This window comes from Dinoponera quadriceps, unplaced genomic scaffold (genome assembly GCF_001313825.1).
Source record: "Dinoponera quadriceps isolate SergipeBrazil2010 unplaced genomic scaffold, ASM131382v1 scaffold1395, whole genome shotgun sequence".
Lineage (NCBI taxonomy): Eukaryota > Metazoa > Arthropoda > Insecta > Hymenoptera > Formicidae > Dinoponera > Dinoponera quadriceps.
The window spans coordinates 1,012,761-1,032,378 of NW_014556488.1; the positions used below are offsets into that span (position 1 = coordinate 1,012,761).

Consider the following 19,618-nt stretch of genomic DNA (forward strand, 5'->3'; position numbering starts at 1 on the left):
ATTCCGAGTGTCTATACTTCTTCAGTGTTCCGGCAATAGATTTGACAAATCACACAGATAAATCAGACAGATTTCATCGCACCATTGGGAAGAGCACCGGTCATTTCTCGCCAATGAAGCTTGGGTTGAGCGATCTCCGGTATCGGCGCAGGCTGCACCGCGATCGTCGTCACCTCCGTGATGTCATCTCGATTCTCTCCGATCTTCTCTCTCGTCTGCGCTCGTCCGCTCGTTGCGGATCGCCAGACCCGCGCGACCAACTTATACAACATCTCGATTACGTTTATGATGCTGAGTCCGAGGAACAGGCTGCACACACCTCCGTAGTTACCTGCCGAATATAAGTTCGAGTTAGTCGAGCGTTCTTCAGATGCACGTGATTGCCGTACATCGCCGCATTCTTCGTGCGAAGCGCAGTAAGAGGACTTACTTATGAGCTCGTACCAGTAGAAGAGCACATCCTGTCGCAGTCTTATCGTGCCGCTCTTCCCGAAGTAGATATGCACCACGCTGTGATTGTTGATCGGATACTTACTTCTGGCGAGAGACACGATCGACGATCACTTATCCGAACGCTCATATACATACTGAGATTATTTTCATGTTCGCTTCACACACCTGCCCCACGACAGCTCGGTAAGGCTCAGAGGGATGCTGCTGGATTGCACGCTGTACGTCACATCGTCGCAGGACGGAAGACAGTCGCAGCTCAGGTAGCCTTCGAACTCGCTCTCACCGAACGGCTCCATGGCGTTTTCTAATCGAGGCTTTACGTTTCGCCATCTCTCTAACGACAAGGAATAATCCAGATTAAGGTTTCTCACAGAGACACCAAACGTATTCGTTCGTTCCGAAGGTAACGAATAACAAATTTCGCGAAATAAACGGCCGGTTCAACGATGGCATTGAACAAACCTTTGTACTTCCTCAAGCAAGGCAAATCCCTCAGATTACAGATCTCTGCGGAAGCTGAATGAAAGATACGTGTTTAGATATTCGCTAGATAATCAGCTTCAAGACTCTGCTCGTTCCATTACCGATCTCCTCCGATGTCGGGTAGAAAAATGGCACGCAGTTGCACAGCTGGAAGATGTCCCGTATGCGGCAATGCACTATGCAATCGCTGTACGAGTAGTAGCCGTGAAATATCTTGGACTGCTCCGTTTGGAACAGACAATCGCGTTCTTGTACGTCGTACTTTTGAACGTCCTGCAACGTTGTGAGATCGTTAGAGAGATTAATCGGATTAATACATAAAGCAACGATCACACCGGCTCTCCGTCTAGGACCGTGAACTTACCTCGGCGCTGTCGAATACAATCGCGTCCAGATTTATATAAGCTTCCGTTTTGGGGGAGACCAGAACGTCGCGCACGTAGCCGCTTGTCATATCAGGATAATCCAAAGGATTGTACACTGATATCTAGATCGGAACAATTCTCATTGGCTTGAAACTGTGACCTTGAGAGTTCATGTTAATTTACCCGGAAGACCAACGTAATCGATCGTTTTTTTACCTTGAAACCATCGATCGGTAGGATCTTGTAGAAGGAATCGTCGAAATGCGGGTTTAACAGAACGGACAGGCCGTATTCGGGTCCGATGTTTGTCGAATGTTCGATGCGCTCGGACGTGAAGACGTCGTTCTGCGCGCTGCGACAACGTTGTTACGATATATTTCAAAGAACTTCACGTAAATATTATTCACAGAGTGAGGTAACGACTATTACCATCTTGAATTATCTTCGGAGCTACGAGAGTAAGGGAGATGTTTATTCAACCGAAATTACACGATGCAGAAGCGGTCGTCTTATGGTGGTAACGTTTTTCTTCTGGGCGTAGTAACTTCAGAAATTTGAAGGTCACCTTTGTTCTTTCAAATGGGATTATATAATTTTTTTTTCCTTTTTTTTTTTAAACTATATCGACTTCCGTATGTTCATTCTATTCTCATTCTGAAGGTGGTAATAATTATTCGCATCAACCTGTGTATGTAAAAATTCGACACCCTGTCAACGCGAGCAGCACCTTCCGAAACCGTCGTTGCGCCTGGCGTAATTGAACGTGCAGCAGTAGCCGTCCTGAGTCTTCCTCAGCAGGAAGATATCTTCGCATGTTTGATCCTTACCCTCCCACGAGCACCTTCGCAACATGGATCTGCAATTCGGCGAGAGCTGTCGGGCGAGAAGCGGAAGACTTCTTTGTAGAACAGGTTGCGTGCAACACAACGCGCTCCGACGTTGAGCTTGAACCGGAGCAACTCACTCGTCTCATAATCCTGTTCACGTCGTAGCCGTTGTAACCACGTTCCAGGATCGTGTGCAGAAGCTTCGTAGTCTCGTTCTCAGCTTCGTCGACGTCGTCGATCAGGTACAGTTGGCCCAACAGGCTCAGCATGTGCTCGATGTCCGTCAGCGTGAGATTAGCTGTGAACGCGGTACTCTCGAAGTCCACGCTACGTGTGACACAAATTAATACGTTAACGTACGATCGGGGAAATGGTTGATTGTAACTTCATATCTGCAATCTCTTATTTTTACAATCTCCTGTTTTCCCTAATCTTATACTAATGTATGATTCGCGAAATAGTTGATTGTAATCTCACAATTACAAATCTTACAATTTCTTGTAATTACAATCAACTATTGTTAAGTTATCGTTAAGATTGTGTAATTTTACAAATTGACTTGACGAATTTTACAATCACAATCGGCTATTCGAACAAACCAAACGCGCGATCACAGGTGACCTTCACGGTACTAGTTGAGACTTTCACGCACAGCTCTTGGGCGAAGTCGATCGCCGCCCTGCGGCTGATCCGATTGACGTCGCAGATCGCTATCGCCGGGTAGTTGATCCTCCGCACCGGGTACAGCATTGTTTCGGGGGTGGTGACGGTCGGGCTCCTCTTGTATATCAACGTAAGGTCGATCATCGAGAACATCATGCAGCATACAGCTATCACGCGCAGCGTAAGCCTCGCCACTCTGAGAAGAAGAGCGCCTCCGTTTATTGAGTCGAATGCTATTGCAACAAATTGGCGAAGAGTGGTCGCGAATCACACACATACACACACACACACCTTTCCGCAGGATGTCTACGACGTCGACGACGATCGTCTCGCGGATCGTCTTCGACGTCCGCCAGATTCCGGAGAGCATTTATCCAGAAGGGAACGCCGCGGAATTTCCGCGCCTTTCGACACGCGAGTAGCGTTGCCAAATTCTTCGGCTTGAAAAGAGACCTCTTCATACCGAGGATAATTCCGTAAAACGATGCTGTATGCCGAAATGCGTCTGTTTGTCGCGCCGTACGCCGGAATTCCGCGGGAACGTGTCACGAGCTACACGGCGATTCCGAACGAGTCGAATGTGCCGCACGTGAGAAGCACATTAGACGCATTTCACGTATTCACGCGGCGTATGAATTAATTAACGCCACGATCATTAACGAGTAAATGGACTCGGACATTTCGGTGGATCGAGACGCGTGTAACGCGCGTTGTCACGATTTCATAAAGAGCTTAAATTAAACCATAAGTCCTGGTTCGGCTGAGGTAGTGTTTTTTTGCAACACAATACGTGGAATAAAAAATTGCTTCCAGTTAATTTAGCAATTGGGCGGAAGAGTTTTTTCAGGGAGATTGTATTTACAATAATTTGGAACTCGGTCTCGAAATAACATGTATACGTGCGTATATACATATATATATATATTTCTGTTTTTTTTTTCTTTTCTTTTGGATAAATCCAGTTTGATTCGCAGTACAACGTCGCATAAGATGCAACCAATGAAGGTTTCGCTTTTTTCTCCTTGTAATAATCACATTTCCCCCTCTCGTTATTGCATTCTCGGCTATGTGGCGCAACGAAATTCATTTCAGCCCAAAGAGAGACTCGAGCCTCCTTATGTAATACGTACTTATGAGTTTACGTACACATTCGTCGAGTTACAAGCGACCTACAATGAAGAGAAAATACACGCATGTAAGGTTTGTAGCTTACATGATGTCGGAAAATATTGCGAGAATTACAGTTTTACGGTGGATTGAACTCTCCCGAAGGATCGCCGGTGAGAGCGACGCTTCATCGGCCGTCGCGAAGTCGACATACCTCCTTGGAATTCGCGAGTGTTATAATAAAAATTGAAAATGCATGCGTCTTGTATATTATAAAAAACACAGATAATACGACGAGAAGGCACGTATCTTACGATCATTAACTGCACGATTGTGGACAATTGCATATTACGAAGTACGTACACGATCATCAACGGCTTCGCCCGGTCGTCATCGACTTAGACTTGTGTTGTGGCCGTGTTCTGTTCGCGATAACAAAGCGTAACGTCGCGGTGTGTTGTACTTTACCGTCGAACAATAGCTGAAAAGATCTTTAAGTACATTCTCTACGTTCTCTCTCTAGCGCTGTGCTGCTGAGCGTCGGAGGTGTCTCGTCTCGCTTTGATTTGTTTTTTTTCGCTCGGATAACGGCGATAACGCGATTTACGGTGACTGAACAAACGCAGAAGGTAATCGCGAAATCGTGAAATATTAATCCTCAGCAACGTTGATATGCGATATAATAAAGTGAGGGTGCTTGCTTGCTTGCTTGCCTTATTCGCGTGCGTGCGTGCGTAAGTGCGTGCATACGTGCGTAACGTAGGGGGGCGACGCAGCAAAAAACATCAATCAATGACACTAGTCAATTTACGTGCGTATGTACGACTATGAGCTACGCCGTAGTACCATCGAGGCACAACTTCTCGTTACAAGATTCGCAGTATATATCCGCGGTGAATGCGCGCAGCTTCTCGAAACGAGCGTCGCGGAATGATTGCCAATGCCTAGACGGAGTAGATTCTGACAACAGAACGATTACTTAGCTTAGCTCTAGTCGAGAGTTAGTTAAGCAACGCTTGTCTCACTCGCGCCTAACAGTTAAGAGTTACATCTCGTGAGCCGAAATGCATGTGTGTGTGTGACTGTGCATTCACGTTCGATTGTGATATGATTTATCCGCTTCAACACACATTCGGAATCACCCGTCGGAATCGTTCAACGATCCCACCCCCCCCTCAGTACAATATATTCATTATGACTAGCGTTTGCGTTTTTTCACAGCATACGACGAAAGGAAGAGCGATAATTGACTCTACATCGAAAGAACGGAGAGATAAAACACACAAAGATATCCATGCAGTGAAATACAAATGTAAGTATGTACATTCGTATGTGCATAAGAAATATAAATATTCAAAGAACAATTGGCATAAATACGCAGTAAGAGCATATGTATAATTATTATTATATTCTATTATTATCGTTGCAATTAATATTAATATTATTATCATTATTATTCAATATTCCATGTGTGTGTTTGTATAATTTGTTATTTTTATGTGTGGGTGTGTGTATGTGTGTGCTCGAAAATTTGTATTAATCGCACCGTATATTGTGTGTTTATATACATATTCATATCGAGAAAATGTTCCGTCTCTCCTGTTTTCCTCCCTCTCTCTCTCTCTCTCTCTCTCTCTCTCTCTCTTTCTCTCCGTCTCTCCCTTTCTCTCTCTTTCTCTCTCGATATCGCAAAACATTTATCTATATTGCATATATGAAAATAAAATTGAGCAAATGATTCATCGTGTGTGTATACGTGTATGTATGTGTTGCACATATCATTGCATAACATGTTCAGTAAACACATTAAAATTACGCTTCCTTCCTATAAATATTGTAATACGAATAATAGAAATGCATCTAAGCGATGTTATTCCACTCGCTGGCGAACGATTTCTGACAATTTTATGTACAAATTAATGTTACGGGTAACCGTGGGAATTAATGCAAGCATAATCAACGTCGTATGAACACTAATATTGTCCCGATCAAGTGTTCGAATGTAATTATTGTGCAATTAAATATTGCTCATACACGACGTATTAATAATCCCATCGATCGTGTGTACTTATAAATGTATAATATTGCTTTCGATTTTACATCGATATTAATAACGAAATCGTTCGAGCCTCGTCTTGAAGGAGCACGTTAGCCTCTTGCCAAGGATCAAGGATACTCTATGCTATCAGGATCGATAATACGTATCTTTGAGAAACTAGTTAGTCTTCGAAACTTCCACCAAGTTCAAGTATTACGTCATCGCGCGAGAGAGATACACATCTCTGTTTCTTCGATTCTTCTTTATTAGGACGAAGTTCGAAGACTTGACGTGGAGTTAAAGTGAAATTTAGAGAACGTGTGTGTGTATATATATCTCACAGGTGTGTGAGAACACCGATATCGCGATGTACTCGGATCATCGATCGGGTCGGCAAAATATTCGGAGAGAACGTACAATTGCCGTCTCCATTGACGGTGTCGTACAAATAACGGTTCGACTTAATGAAAGTGTGGCTGTCAACAATATCCAGTGATTCGACATCGTACAAGAATAATGATAATCCAGACGGGAAAAAAAAATATATATATATATGTATATAGAAAGTTGCTAACACTCGAAACGAAGTTTGCGACCGACTTGCTACATATTAGTTCACACAGTTAAAGTTACTACGAACGTTCGCTGAACACGCTTGAGAATTCGCCGTCCCTCACCTTCATCTCCGATTTAACAACTACACGCACAAATATATCTCTATACATTTAGGCATTTTAGGTACAGGTATCAAAGTTTTCTTTTCGTTTTAGATAGTTGCAATTGTACTAACGCAGATTGGCTTGGTTCGTACGAACACGTGTCTGCGTGATATGGTTCGCTTTTATAAATGGTCCGTGAAAGTCTGACGCAGCTGAAAGTGCGCGCTGTAAGGCCCTAAATACACCTCAAAAAAGTCGATCGAAGTATCCGGCAGTAAGGATAATAAAGCCGCGACGCCTGGGACGCAGTTCTACTGCGACCCGCGCGGGCAACGTATTTACATACTAGAAATCGATTCACGATGAGAGAGCCTGCACCTTCAACGCCCCCGGATTCCCCCACGTGCGCGCCTCGAGCTTTCGCAAATTAAGTCCGTCATTCACTCGAACCATGCGCAAAAACGTATCAGCGAGGATGCGACCCGTTCGCTGACTAATTCAGTATCATTGTGTGAGTTATGTACAGTAGATACTCTATATAGGAGCGTCTCCGATATCCCAATCTAAAATGGTAGTATTATGTATATATGTATATATATATATATATGTGTATATATATCTGCTAAAATAAAGGTGCATGTATATAAAATCGCCAAGTTACGCCAATCTACCGAATGGAAGGACTTCGAATGCACAGAATGCAGACGACGGTGGACACAAGTAGAGAGAATGTAACTTTCTCCCGCGGAACACAGTAGTACATCGTACGACTTTCATGTAATTCGATGCATCGGATAAGATTCTGGGACAAAGATACGGTAAACGGCTTGAGACAATGGTGCACAAAAGGAATTCAAAATCCGACGTTCTCCTGTGTGTGTATGCGTGTGTATGTGTGTGTGTGTATGTGCTCTATGTGATAATATATCGAGAGACCAATAAGATAATTGTAACGCGTCGTCCGTTCACTATAGAGGATCAGAAGCACGGACGCAATAATGTAATATAAAAATCGATAAAAATCACACATGAATATTATACGTAAAATGTATAATTACTTAGTCCACTAAAAAATGTACTACTTAGGCCATGCGTGCGAAATGATTTCGCATACTTATGAGCGTCCGAGCTCGAGCTAGATTTCCTTCGAGACAAAGGTCGCGAAAAAAGACCTCCCGTGAGACCGTCTAATACGCGTGTCGATGCGTAACTACGTTACATGGATGACGTAGTTTGGCATGCCGTCGGATAAGATGGTCGTCGGAAATTAAGTCTGATCACTGATAACCGTTGAGTGTCCCCGAAAAACGCAACATCTGTTTTCGCAGTAAAACAAGTTCGACTCGCACCGAAAACCGAGAGGATATGCTATATCCGACAGCAGAAATATAATCGCTAAACCGATAACCGATGATCGTCGGCTCTAAGAGGGCGGTATTCATAGTCAGATCTTATATTTAACATCAAATAACACCTGCCGCATTTACTTCTTGCCGAAAAAGATAAATTGTGTGTGCGCTCAATGAAGTTAATATGTTAAGCAATGATTGCACATGTCACCTTCATTCAGAATTACAACCGAATACGCATTGTAAATAAATATATAATATAACGTTATCAGCACGCATAATTTTTTAAAAATCCGTATTAATAATAAATAACTACTTCATACAGGCGGCTTACATAAAGTGTTACAGACTAAATGTATCGAAAGAAATGAATCATTCGAGAAAAAAAAAACTTCAAAGACAAAAGTTGTAAGATTTCATGGGAGGCATAAAATGGTAACATTATTACATTATCAAGCTATTCTTTTAAACATGATTTCAAGGTCGACTTTAATTTTTTAAATCAAGCAACCGGAGATGAGCTTAAGAGGTCCTTAAATACAAGATCCGATCCACGAATACCGGTCTACGAGCCCTCAGATCGCACAAACTAATCGCGCATACTTCCCGGAGCATCCTCGGAGCAGACAACAACAATAACAGAACGGCATCTCGCTTCGCCTAGCACATGGTCTCCGAAGCGGGGGCAGGTACGGTGCTAAGATTCTTGTCGTTCGGATCGGCGGTCTCCGAGTCGCGTATCGGGGGCCGCGACAGCGTCTGCTCGATCTCCCTGGTGACGCTGATGGTCGGCGCAGGCCTGCGCGAGTCCTCGTCGATCGCGGAGGCGCGGCGCAGCTGACGATGATCGGAGACGCTGAAGAAGCACGCGACGCCGGCCTCGTCCGTCGCGTTCGGCGGCTGCTCGTCGTCGTCGCAGACGCCGCCGCCATCGCCACCGTCATCGTCGTCTTCCCGGTACCGCCGCTGAATCAGATCCTCCATCTGCTGATAGTCGCACTCCTCGGCGTCGCGCAGGTGCTCGTTCTCGATCTGCCAGGCCATCTCGGGATTCGAGATTTCGGACATGTTGCGGCCCCGCGACGGCGGCGGCGATACCGGCGGTGTTCGCGGCGGACTCAGCAAGCCGCAGTAGCTCTCGAGCTCGTCCGTTATGCTGGTGTACTCGGCGCGCATCGTCAGCAGGATCGACCTCTGGGCGCTACCGGCGGACGTGACGGACGAGGGGATCACGGCGACGCGAGGCTCCGCCCAAGTGACGGCTCTCTGAATGCCGGGCGGCGGCAGGAGCATGATGTCGTCCGATTCGGACCTGGTACGGCTGTTCTGCCGGAACGTAGGACGCTCCGTGGAGTCTTGCCTAGTGTCCGACGGTGGGTTCTCGCTGCTGGCTTCCTTGCTCGCCTCCCGGCTGGTCTCCCGGCTGACCTCCCTGCTCGGCTCCCTGCTGATCTCCCTGCTGGTCTCCATGCTGACCTCCCGACTGATCTCTCTGCTCGCCTCCCGGCTGACCTCGCGGCTCACCGATCTCTCAGGCTGCGTCGTCGTCGTCATCGGCTCCTTCTTCGCCGCTCCCTCACCGCCGGCTTCGAGCACGTCTTTGCTGCCTTCGGTCTCCACGCTCGTCATCGTCTTGACGTCGTCCTGACCGGCCTGGGCGTCCACGCTCACGGAGGAGTTCCTGCTGAGATTCTCGCGGGAGGTCACGGTCTCGGACATCTTCAAGCCGTCGTCTTCCACCGATGGCTGGCCGACGTTCAGGAAGGTGGCGTCGGTGAAGGAACGCAGCAGCCTCTTGCGTCGCGCCAACGTCGGCAGCTGCGTGTGCGAGTCCGCCTCGGAGAAGGCCTCCGATCGCTCGGACACCCGGCGCTGCCGAACGTCCAGCTCCAAGCCGGACAGTCCTTCATTTGGCATGTATGTCGCCATGAAACGATGTATCACTCCGAGGTGCGCCAGTGTCTGCTGACTCAGCTCCTCCAGCTTGCGGATGCGGAACTCGACAGCCTACAAATGAGAAGAAAGCGGGAACGTTTAGAACGTCCTTGATTCGTTAAAATAAAAAGGAAAAGGATATATATATACACCTGAAGAGACGCGTTCTGATTGCTCTCTTTCTTGTCGATATCCTCGATCTTCTGATGCATATTTTCCACTCGATCGGTCGTAACCTTCACGCGCTCTTCCGTGGACATTTGCAGCTTGAGCTCTTGCTCGCGGAAGTAGCCCTCGACGCAATCCTCCTCGAAGTCGTACAGACGTTCCATGTCGTCGGGCTCCAGGAACAACTTCAGCCCGTTGTCGCAGGTCTCGCCCGTGCCGCCTTTATTTTGCGTAACGTGCCTCAGAAAATATCTCAGCAGTAAATATATGTGGCAAACCGCTATAAGTGGCGGCGGCAATACCGGTTTCTGCTCATATTCCATTACGACGGTAAAGCGTTGGAACATCCAGACTTGATGAGCTATAGCATTCACCTCATTGAAAATATTGTTAAATACCGCGATTAACAGATTTATGAGCAAAATATTGGCAATTAAAAGATACACGGACATTGCAGCAGGCACGATCCAACGACCTTGAAGGCACGGCATCATTCCCGGCTCGTTCCCGCAATCCGGATCTATATTGTCCGCGTACACTTCTCCATACAGCATAAAGTACGGCTCCATAAATATCTGTCAACCAACGAAAAGAAGATTAAAAAAAAATAAAAACAAGAAGAGAACATACAATAAGTGAGCATTAGCGCGCTCGAAGAGACAAAAAAAATTATGCTGATATTATTTTCGATTTTTCTTATTTTATATTGCAAGCGGCCTGCAATTATTTCAAAATACTGATGAATTATTTTCAACTTATATAAATTAAAATTAATGCATTTTAAATTAACTAGTTTACATTAAAAGTTATTAACTTTTTAACATAATTTTTAACTGAACAGCTAATTAGAATCCCAACCGTGGAAACCTGTATACATAGGTGTCTTGAAACGTGGTATGCCAAACAAAAGGTATGCACATACATCTCGTACTATACGCCACTTCGGCTCCGAATTTGGATTTAATATGGCTTGCCTCGCCACGCCGAAACTCATGAGCACCACCAGCAACAGCACAACGAAATATATCATGTTCTTAACCATTTTCCCCATCATAGTCAGCAGAGGACCTACAATGGGATACAATGAAACGTACAATCGCCGTTGCGTCGTCTTTATAAAAGATTGCAGTTTCTTTCTTTTTTCTTTTTTTTTTTTTTTAACACCGGCCACGCAGATTTTTCTCGCACGAAAACGAACGGGTAAGTTACTTTGGATATTAAGCATACCGAAATATTTGTTGACACCAAGGATGTTGAGTATTCGTAAATACCAGTAGATGCAATCAACACAGTATATGACGCGACCTACATCTAGAGTCAAGTGTCGCAGACGTAAAGCTAGTCCGATTTGGAAAAATATGATCGCAGCTGCGTCGCACGGATTCCACATGTTCCACGCCCACACGCTAAACTTGTGCGAGAGCGTCGCCGGTTCCGACGTTGCGATCTCGCGTACTTTCTCACATCCGAGCGTACAGATGTACGCGATTGCGTATATCTCGGCTAATGACGGGTGATCGTCCATGTGTATGAGGATGCAGTACGAGAAGAAAATTAAAAAGATAATGTACGCTATCTGCAACAACGTTAAATCCCTGTTACAACACTGACTCGGTGTCGACAAATAACAACGAACAAACAAACACCAAGCCGATACTCACGGCGTTCGCCCAAAACTTCGCGATTGGAGCGGTATAGAACTCGTATAGCTTCTTCCTTAATCTTAATGGCCTGGTTGTTTTATTATCATAGTACTCAGATCGAAGACCGTAAGCGCGATGAATACCGTCGTCGTGGTCCGTTAGTACTTTCCCATTCTCTTGGACAATTGTCTCCTTCACTATTGTGGTACAGTGTTCGTTGCTAATTAAAGCCTGTATCGAAAAGCACAAGGGAGAATTTACGGACCATTCGAGTGAATCATCCATAATGCTGGGAAGGACAGTAACATACATAAAATCAGGTAAACTTCTCAGTGCATGGTTGAATGGATACTGATATCTGCTTCAAACGTTTAACGGAAGAACGAAAGAGAAAAGAAAAAGAGAGATTGAATTCTCGATAACATAATCATTCACTAAAAAAAGTAAGCATGAAGACAGATAATAGAGATACACTGTAGACGAAGTTAATTGGATAGTCCATAATTTGTTCACAAATATGAGAAAACTTGCACATTTGATAGGTATGAGACTGATAACGTAATGTTTAGTTAAAATATACGTACAAGTACATATATAATCTAAAAATAAGTAAGTAGTTAATAAGCAAATATTAAAATATAAAATTTCCAAATTTATCCAAATTTGTTCCTTTCCTTATAGATGTATATCAGACTGATCCATTGCAAATAAAATGAAAACAAAATAATCATAATACACTTTGAGAAGATACATATAAATATATAAAATTTTTCCGAGAAATAAATTATAATTACAACCCAGCCCCAATTTCTATACAGGCGTATTTCGATAGTATACTTTGGAAAGAAGTAAAAATTGTCTGTAAAGAAAGGATTGTGATTAGAAATTCGTAACAGTATCATAATACGTATGCACATGATGAAAATAATATTCTTTTACCATATTAGGAAGAAGTATATACATATTTTTATAATACAGAGTTACTGCATAATTTAGTTTCAAGCTATGCTCTAATATTCTTTTCTTTTTAACAAAAGAAAATATATATTATCTCCAGATATTAATGAGTCAGATGTAAACAAATATAAATAGTTATTAATAAGGTACAATTAATGTTTTTTTCTTTCGTATCTACGTAATCTATGTATAAATTTGATGTTTGATGAACAGTCATTCCATCAATTCGTTATATGTGATATATGTATACATATGATATCACCGTGACAAGCTATTACCGTTTTCAAAATTTGAAGAAATTCATTTCACCGTCTTATTATTCTTTGCGATGTGAATGTCGCAATGCACATGAAACAATTACTGTGTGACTGAACCATGATCGATGAGAACTAAGATCAAAGAAATAAAAAAAAGTAGCTTAAGAGAGTGCACCAGAGAGTGTGAGATTATTGTATAGGATCACTGCGTTCAGGCCAGCATAGATATACCTTAACGCTTGGTTGGCTGCTAGGTTTGTTGCGTATGCTCAGGCTCCTGCGCAGACGTTTCTAAAAAATAATTAACACGCATACCCACATAGTCTATATGTTAAAAGTAGATCAATACGCCCTTAACAGAGAACAATTAATCTCTCTCTTAGAGAACACATTTCAAACGGTAATATCCCTTATTAATCCAGCATTTACGACGTGGTGCAATAGTGGACATATCAATGACGCAGATATTACAAAGCGAAGATAAATCAAAAGGCAAGATTGTACTGTTCCAACCATAATGATGAAATGACGTGTAATTCCATTAAAATAAAATATAGAAGCTGAATGGACTATGTATCAATATGTTTTACCTAAATGAATACTTGTTAGAAGCTACATGTGTATACGTTTATGTACGATTTCGGGGAGGAAACCTCTCAAAACCAGCAACCACACTATCTTATTACACTCGTTTATCATACGAATTCCAAAACGCAAAGCTGCTACAAAACGTTTCACATTTTCTTTTAGGCAATTTGCAATACTACAAGCGTTTTCGTCGTCAGTTACCATGTTATTGCGGTTTCTTTAGTACAGTAAGCGTCAAAAAGTCATGATGTAATTGTTAATTGAGCATATCTGAGATATCTTTTTCAAGAAGTAAGCGTTAGCAAACGCCGTTTTCCCAAGATGCAAAATATTTACCTCAACATCCGGTCCTGCTGGTGCACTATGTTCGGAGTCGCTGTCTTCCTTCTCGTCTTCTAGAGCTATCAGGTGTTCCTCTTGCGTCTGAGGCATCAGCTGCAATTCTTCCCGGCTCTTAAACTCCAATCGTGCTATGTACACGGGGAAGAGCAACCCCAAAATTACCTGGAAGCACATCCGAACGTCAGTGCATCTTAATCGATCGGTCGGCTGCAAAGCAAAGTCCACAAGTCAGTTAAACAAACACTAGTTACCTTTAAATTAGTATTTTTACGAGTACGAAGGCCACCCATCCACAAGTCAGCCAGAATAATTTGGCTACACGGATGCGCTAATAATGGTCGATGGTTTGCTGTAACCGCGAGAGACAGGCACGTCTGTCCCGACCAATTCTGAAGTTCCGAAGTTAACAGCTGCTGCGTTTGATCGTCATCCTGCCGGTAGCAGTAGTCCAATAATTCGAGGGCTGTGTCGAAGAAAATGATCTCATGTTATAACTACGTAATGTTCTTTTTTTTCTGACACGGTACCGAGAGTATATTTCACTGAAATTTCTGGGATCGTACCGATATTTTCGAATTCTTTGCCGTAGCCGCGCAATTCGTCGTAAACCTCGGTCTCCAGGTCGTCCTCGGCCGCCTCGTGCGCCATAGCCTTGTACAATTTGAGCGCAACAAGTGCTTTGGCCAACGCTTCTTCTCCGTGTTGCCACATTAACAAGGCCATCTGTTGACGCTTCGTCAATACGGCCCAAATGAGCAGCTCGTTGAAGGGGTAGTCGAAAAGGGGAGTGTCACGATTAGCTGGTAGCGTTTCGGCGAGCAGGCTCATGGTCAGACTGTCGGACTTCCCTCCGGAGCTCGCGTAATAGCGCGTATTGCAGTTCACAGCACAGCTGTTCCGATGCATGTGCTGTTGGTGGCCGCCGCCGGACCTCTTCATCACCTTCGTGTAGATCACACGGAATCTCCGGCGTGTGTATTGCGCGCGATACGCTCCACCCATCAGCTTGTTGATCACGAGGCCGATGTCGTGCAGCGTGTACATGTAGCCCCGTGGAATATTCGGCCTTACGTCGCGCAGGATGTAGCCCAACGTGTTCGATGGGCCTTCTTTCTGATTGGATCCAGGTAAGAGAAAAGAACGTCGTTCAATATACCACAATATTTCGCGTGTATCCCTCGAGACCTAACTTTTCTTCTGAATGCGTTACTTGGATAATTGCGTCCTTTGTTTTATTACAAAGGAGCATACACGCTCTCAACAATGCATTCCCGAGGATCGTAACATGTTACATTAACAAGTATACGCGCAACATATAATTCATATTTTTCACAACTCTCTTGTTTTTATCTCGGTAAATTTTGTTTAGAAGTAAATGAAAAAAAATATATAGGTTTATCTCGTAAACGTCCATCGTTTTTCTCTCCTCTCTCTTCTTGCACCAATAGAGGATATTTTGTATCCATATTTAAATTGTTTACTAAGGAACTGCACTAGCTACAGAAATAAAGTTGACCTACCGTATTATACAGCTCCTCAAGACGCGGTATTGATAAAAATTTCCGCATGGATACGCCATTTTCCAGTAGAAGTTTCACAAAGTCTATTCTATCATGCTGAAGCGCCTGCATCATTGACTGGTCTAAAGCACCCGGTGGCCATTTTTGACCGTACACGAATATTTCGCTTCGGGCGATATCCACTCGGTTCCATATCAGAGAAAGAGACAACTGTTCAGCCGGGGACAACTGTTTCGACTTGAACAAAGCTGTCAGTATGGTTTGATCGAGTTCTTGCGGCCTATCCTGCGATATCCTGAACACAGTGATCTGCGGATACAATCGTCACTTAAAGGAGTCCCTCGTATGAAAGCATATCCCGTAACTAGAATAAAAGATACATATGTGGATACCAAATGTTTCTTTCGTGTACACTGCAAAAGTTCCGAACAGAGCTGGCTCGCCTGTTCGGCGGAAACTTGGAAAGTACGTTTGATGGTTTCTAAAACTTGTTCCTTGACGCCTTCCAGCGGCCCTTCTCCGTCACCAGTCTGCCCATCCCTCCATCTGTACAAAGCGCAGTATCTCGTAAATACATATGTGCTTATAAATTTGCTCTCTTTTTTTTTTTACGAGCAGATGGGAGCAAATTCGCCATTACTTGTGCATAAAAGCGATTAGATCGGCTGCACGTCCCGAACCATCGCAAACTACAACGGGTACAGGTGGGTCGTCCGTCACGTACTCTAAAACCGCGCGAATTGTATTTGTACCACCCTCAATGACTAACGCAACTACAGGTATGCTGCTGTGTGTATCTGAAAGATATGGTAAATCAGAACTCTCGGAATTACGGAGATTCGGCTCTTATTAGACACGATCGACGTGACAATTACATGGTTGTAGCTTCAGATTTGAGATGTATTTCTCTAATTTCCTACGGAGAACAATTTCTGCACCGTACCGACCGCCAGTGCCATTGTCGACTAATAGAAAGTAAGCGTGTCGGTTATTTAATACTGTATATTTCGTCCTGAAAAATATCATGTACAAAAAATGTATTTTAAAAATTTCATAAAAAATAGCATACTTTTTTACAGTAGATCGTTACGTTTGAAATAGATCTTTACCACGGCGAGGAAACGCAATCATATGACACTTCTCCACCACGGCCGACTAACTCGTGGCTCTTGTCCAAAATTCCCCAAGGGGCAATGCCTATGCTCACAACACGACCTTGTCGTTGAGAACGTTCCAAGAGCAACGCGTCACCGACCTGTCTCGTAACACCTACGAGAATCAACAGGAATATATTGCAAACCTTCCGCTCATGCTATACCACGAAATCGTTATTTACTAGTTTCGCGCGAAATAAACCTGTGTTCGTTCCTCCCGTGAATATCCATGCTCCTGTGGTTTTAGCAGCTTTCAATAAACCTTTACGCAATACTTTCTTCAAGCTGGGCTGTAGTTCAAAGTTTGACCGGCCGCCATGAACCGTAATTAACAATTTGGGCAAGCCTAAATTCCACTCCCGGCATAATAATTGCACGATCGGTTCCGGCCGCGTATCATGAGCCAATCTTACATACTATAAATAATACATAATGTTATTCTCATTGATTAATGATTATAATAACAAAGTAACGTAGGTGATGCGCAAGAGGCGTTAAACATATACCTGTGCTTTTGTTGGGTGCGGACCTCCCTGAAATTCTATAGTACCATATGCATCAGTGGGAAAGGGACGAGTATTCTTTCCGGGAGACCACTGCTCTCGATCTTTCTCCTTGGTGTCTCCAGTGCTGTAACTCTGAACATCCGCCCCAGTTCCACAATGATGCGTGTATGATTTGCCACAACAGCATCTATAATAACACGATATCTCAAAGTAAAACGTTCACATTTATACCGATATTATTTAATGAAACTTCATATTTTGCTTATATAATTATGTGTATGCTATAAAGCCCAACAGAGTTTGATATATATCGCGGCAACGCTCGTATTTCACATATCTGCATTCATTTACATGATGAATGAAAGGGAAACTTATGCGGGAACAAATCAGACGTTTCAGGAAACGCTATTAATGTAGATAAGATTTAATTAAAGATGATTAAAGCGAGTATAAGCACCTCATACGATGAAATAATGCAGGATGAATATGATTTTGTTACACATCCACACCCATAAAATCTTTAACATGTAAAAATGTTACATCAGATTTCGGTTTAGCGACCATTAGCGACAAAATTATGGAAGTAATAGGTTCTAATGCAGGATGTACGCGAATCTCTCACCTGGAAGTAGTGATCACATCATATTCTGCATTCTTATCTCCCTGTACTTGTACAAACCTACAAATGTAAATGAAACAAAGGAAAGTAAATCAAATCGAAATGGATGGGCGAGTGAGTAAAGAAATTAATGATCATGAATACGAAATATCTGGATTTCTCAGATTTGTTAATGTTATGTAAAATGAAAACAAAAAGAATTGATCGAGTGATGAGAGAAGCACTGGATTAAACATAAGCAAATGCAAGACAAAGATCAAAGAGACCGATTGATGTAAGACACAACAAATCTTGACACACATCAAATGTTTATCTTAAATGCTACTTTGATATGATATACCAAACTCTATAGCACACGTTGCATTTTACCACTTTTCTAAAAACAAAAGTGTATTAAAAGAATTAAGTGTCTTATAATTATATTGTTATATTATAGAAAATCTTGCACGATACAAAATTTTATAGCACAATGTTTAGAGTAGTAATAAGTATATATATCGAATTTCTTTCTTATTCTTCTTATTGCAGTTATTTAATATAGAATTCCTACCTGTGCTCATCCTCTGCACTTGGAATAAACTTGGAGCATTCCCTCTTTTGAAATGTTGCTTCTATCCAACTGCGTTCAGTTGTCTATAATTTGAGAAACGTACAAATACATAGCAGTTGTAATTATGAGTATACATTAATGTCGTAAATAGTAAAAAATCCTCAATATTTTAATATAATATTGTTTCATCGATGTTATAGTATATTATTACATTATGTTAATACAAGTACAATATAATGTACATAATGATAATCATGGTTAACATTGAGACATTTGAGTATTATGTGACTATGCTATTGATAAATAAATAATAAGAAGCAGCTTTAATAACACAAAGAGATACCTTAATTTTCTTTTTCTTCACTTTGGGTGTATTCGCACCACAGATAATATTTCCAATTGCCATTTTGGCAGGAGACGGAGCTTCTATTCACTTTAACATTAAGCAGTGCACTAATGAAGAGAAAAAGGAAAAAAAAGAAACTCAGACAGAACTAGAAACTAATCAACATAATCGACATAACGGATAAAAACTAATATTCCAAATTCCTTGCACGCTGTATTTTGTAAATGACATCGACATTGATATCATTCGACCTGAGATTCCTATCAAGCATACTATAGGTGCATATATTGTGCAAACATGAAAGCAGAACACAGAAGAAAATCTATCAAAAACTGCACACAAAGATAAGATAATCTGTCAGATAAGAGGTCCCTATACTAGATCTTTCTATTCTTTACATACGCTGCAAAATCAGCAGCAGTTTATCGAGTAACTGCGACAGTCAGATCCATATACTACTATAAATTTTAATGAATTTATAGTGCTCAATAAGCAGAAGATACAGTTGCAACATAAAAGTAACATAGTTAACGAAATACTGGCGAAAAAAAAACATACTTGATACTTACTATTCGACAAGATTTGTTCTTAACAATCATCTTTGACTCACTATCGTGTAAATCACACTAAGAGGTACCGTAGCTTGAACAATTGTGATTATTGCACTCGAATTACACCATAATTCCCGTCAACCCCCTCACGTTTGCTCCGACATACCGTGCCAGCTGAAACGATAGAGAGAGAAAGAGGAGACATGAGCTCGTGAGAGTCGAGAATTGTAATATATGCTACGAGAGAGAGAGAGAGAGAGAGAGAGAGAGAGAGAGAGAGAGAGCACTTAGAAAAATTGAGCGCGAAGTCTCCCGCAGTGTCCCATCGTTTCGCATTTCGGAGCGCAACATGCTGATTTACGCGCGTGGCCAAGGCGTGATTCAACGAATTACGACGAAACTGCAACGGGTACGTTTCTCAAACACGTTCATCTCAGTTACGTCCGGTTCACCCGACACGGCCGTCATTCGAGCAAGTTTCGAAATCGGCGGGAAGATCGATGGTCTGTCATACGTGTTTGTCATGTGGCGAGTTAAC

General features: G+C 42.7%; 2 protein-coding genes across 4 annotated transcripts; both read right to left on the reverse strand.

Moving 5' to 3' along the window:
- Positions 1 to 45: 45 nt before the first annotated feature.
- On the reverse strand, positions 46 to 5,361 carry LOC106747782 (sodium channel protein Nach-like). 2 transcript variants are annotated; one of them, XM_014625682.1, is made up of 11 exons: positions 3,083 to 5,361; positions 2,781 to 2,987; positions 2,266 to 2,455; positions 2,029 to 2,174; positions 1,518 to 1,653; positions 1,301 to 1,423; positions 1,038 to 1,209; positions 916 to 969; positions 619 to 787; positions 431 to 537; positions 46 to 331 (listed from the first exon to the last, which is right to left on the reverse strand). In XM_014625682.1, exons 1-11 carry the CDS (start codon positions 3,250 to 3,252, stop codon positions 63 to 65), a joined length of 1,743 nt encoding a protein of 580 aa, XP_014481168.1. In that variant the 5' UTR covers positions 3,253 to 5,361; the 3' UTR covers positions 46 to 62. The 2 variants fall into 2 exon arrangements, with proteins under 2 accessions (XP_014481168.1, XP_014481166.1); XM_014625680.1 differs by having other exon boundaries at positions 46 to 537.
- Positions 5,362 to 5,397: 36 nt separating this feature from the next.
- On the reverse strand, positions 5,398 to 19,186 carry LOC106747668 (transient receptor potential cation channel trpm). Of its 2 annotated transcripts, XM_014625424.1 has the most exons (19): positions 19,099 to 19,186; positions 18,527 to 18,636; positions 18,184 to 18,266; positions 17,637 to 17,693; positions 17,015 to 17,201; positions 16,711 to 16,924; positions 16,464 to 16,623; positions 16,230 to 16,366; positions 15,995 to 16,151; positions 15,747 to 15,900; positions 15,355 to 15,663; positions 14,398 to 14,947; positions 14,086 to 14,297; positions 13,829 to 13,996; positions 11,709 to 11,921; positions 11,275 to 11,623; positions 10,970 to 11,115; positions 10,032 to 10,622; positions 5,398 to 9,951 (listed from the first exon to the last, which is right to left on the reverse strand). In XM_014625424.1, the coding sequence occupies exons 2-19, from the start codon at positions 18,587 to 18,589 to the stop codon at positions 8,605 to 8,607; spliced, it is 5,097 nt and encodes a 1,698-aa protein (XP_014480910.1). In that variant the 5' UTR covers positions 18,590 to 18,636; positions 19,099 to 19,186; the 3' UTR covers positions 5,398 to 8,604. The 2 variants fall into 2 exon arrangements, with proteins under 2 accessions (XP_014480910.1, XP_014480911.1); XM_014625425.1 differs by lacking the exon at positions 17,637 to 17,693.
- Positions 19,187 to 19,618: the final 432 nt, after the last annotated feature.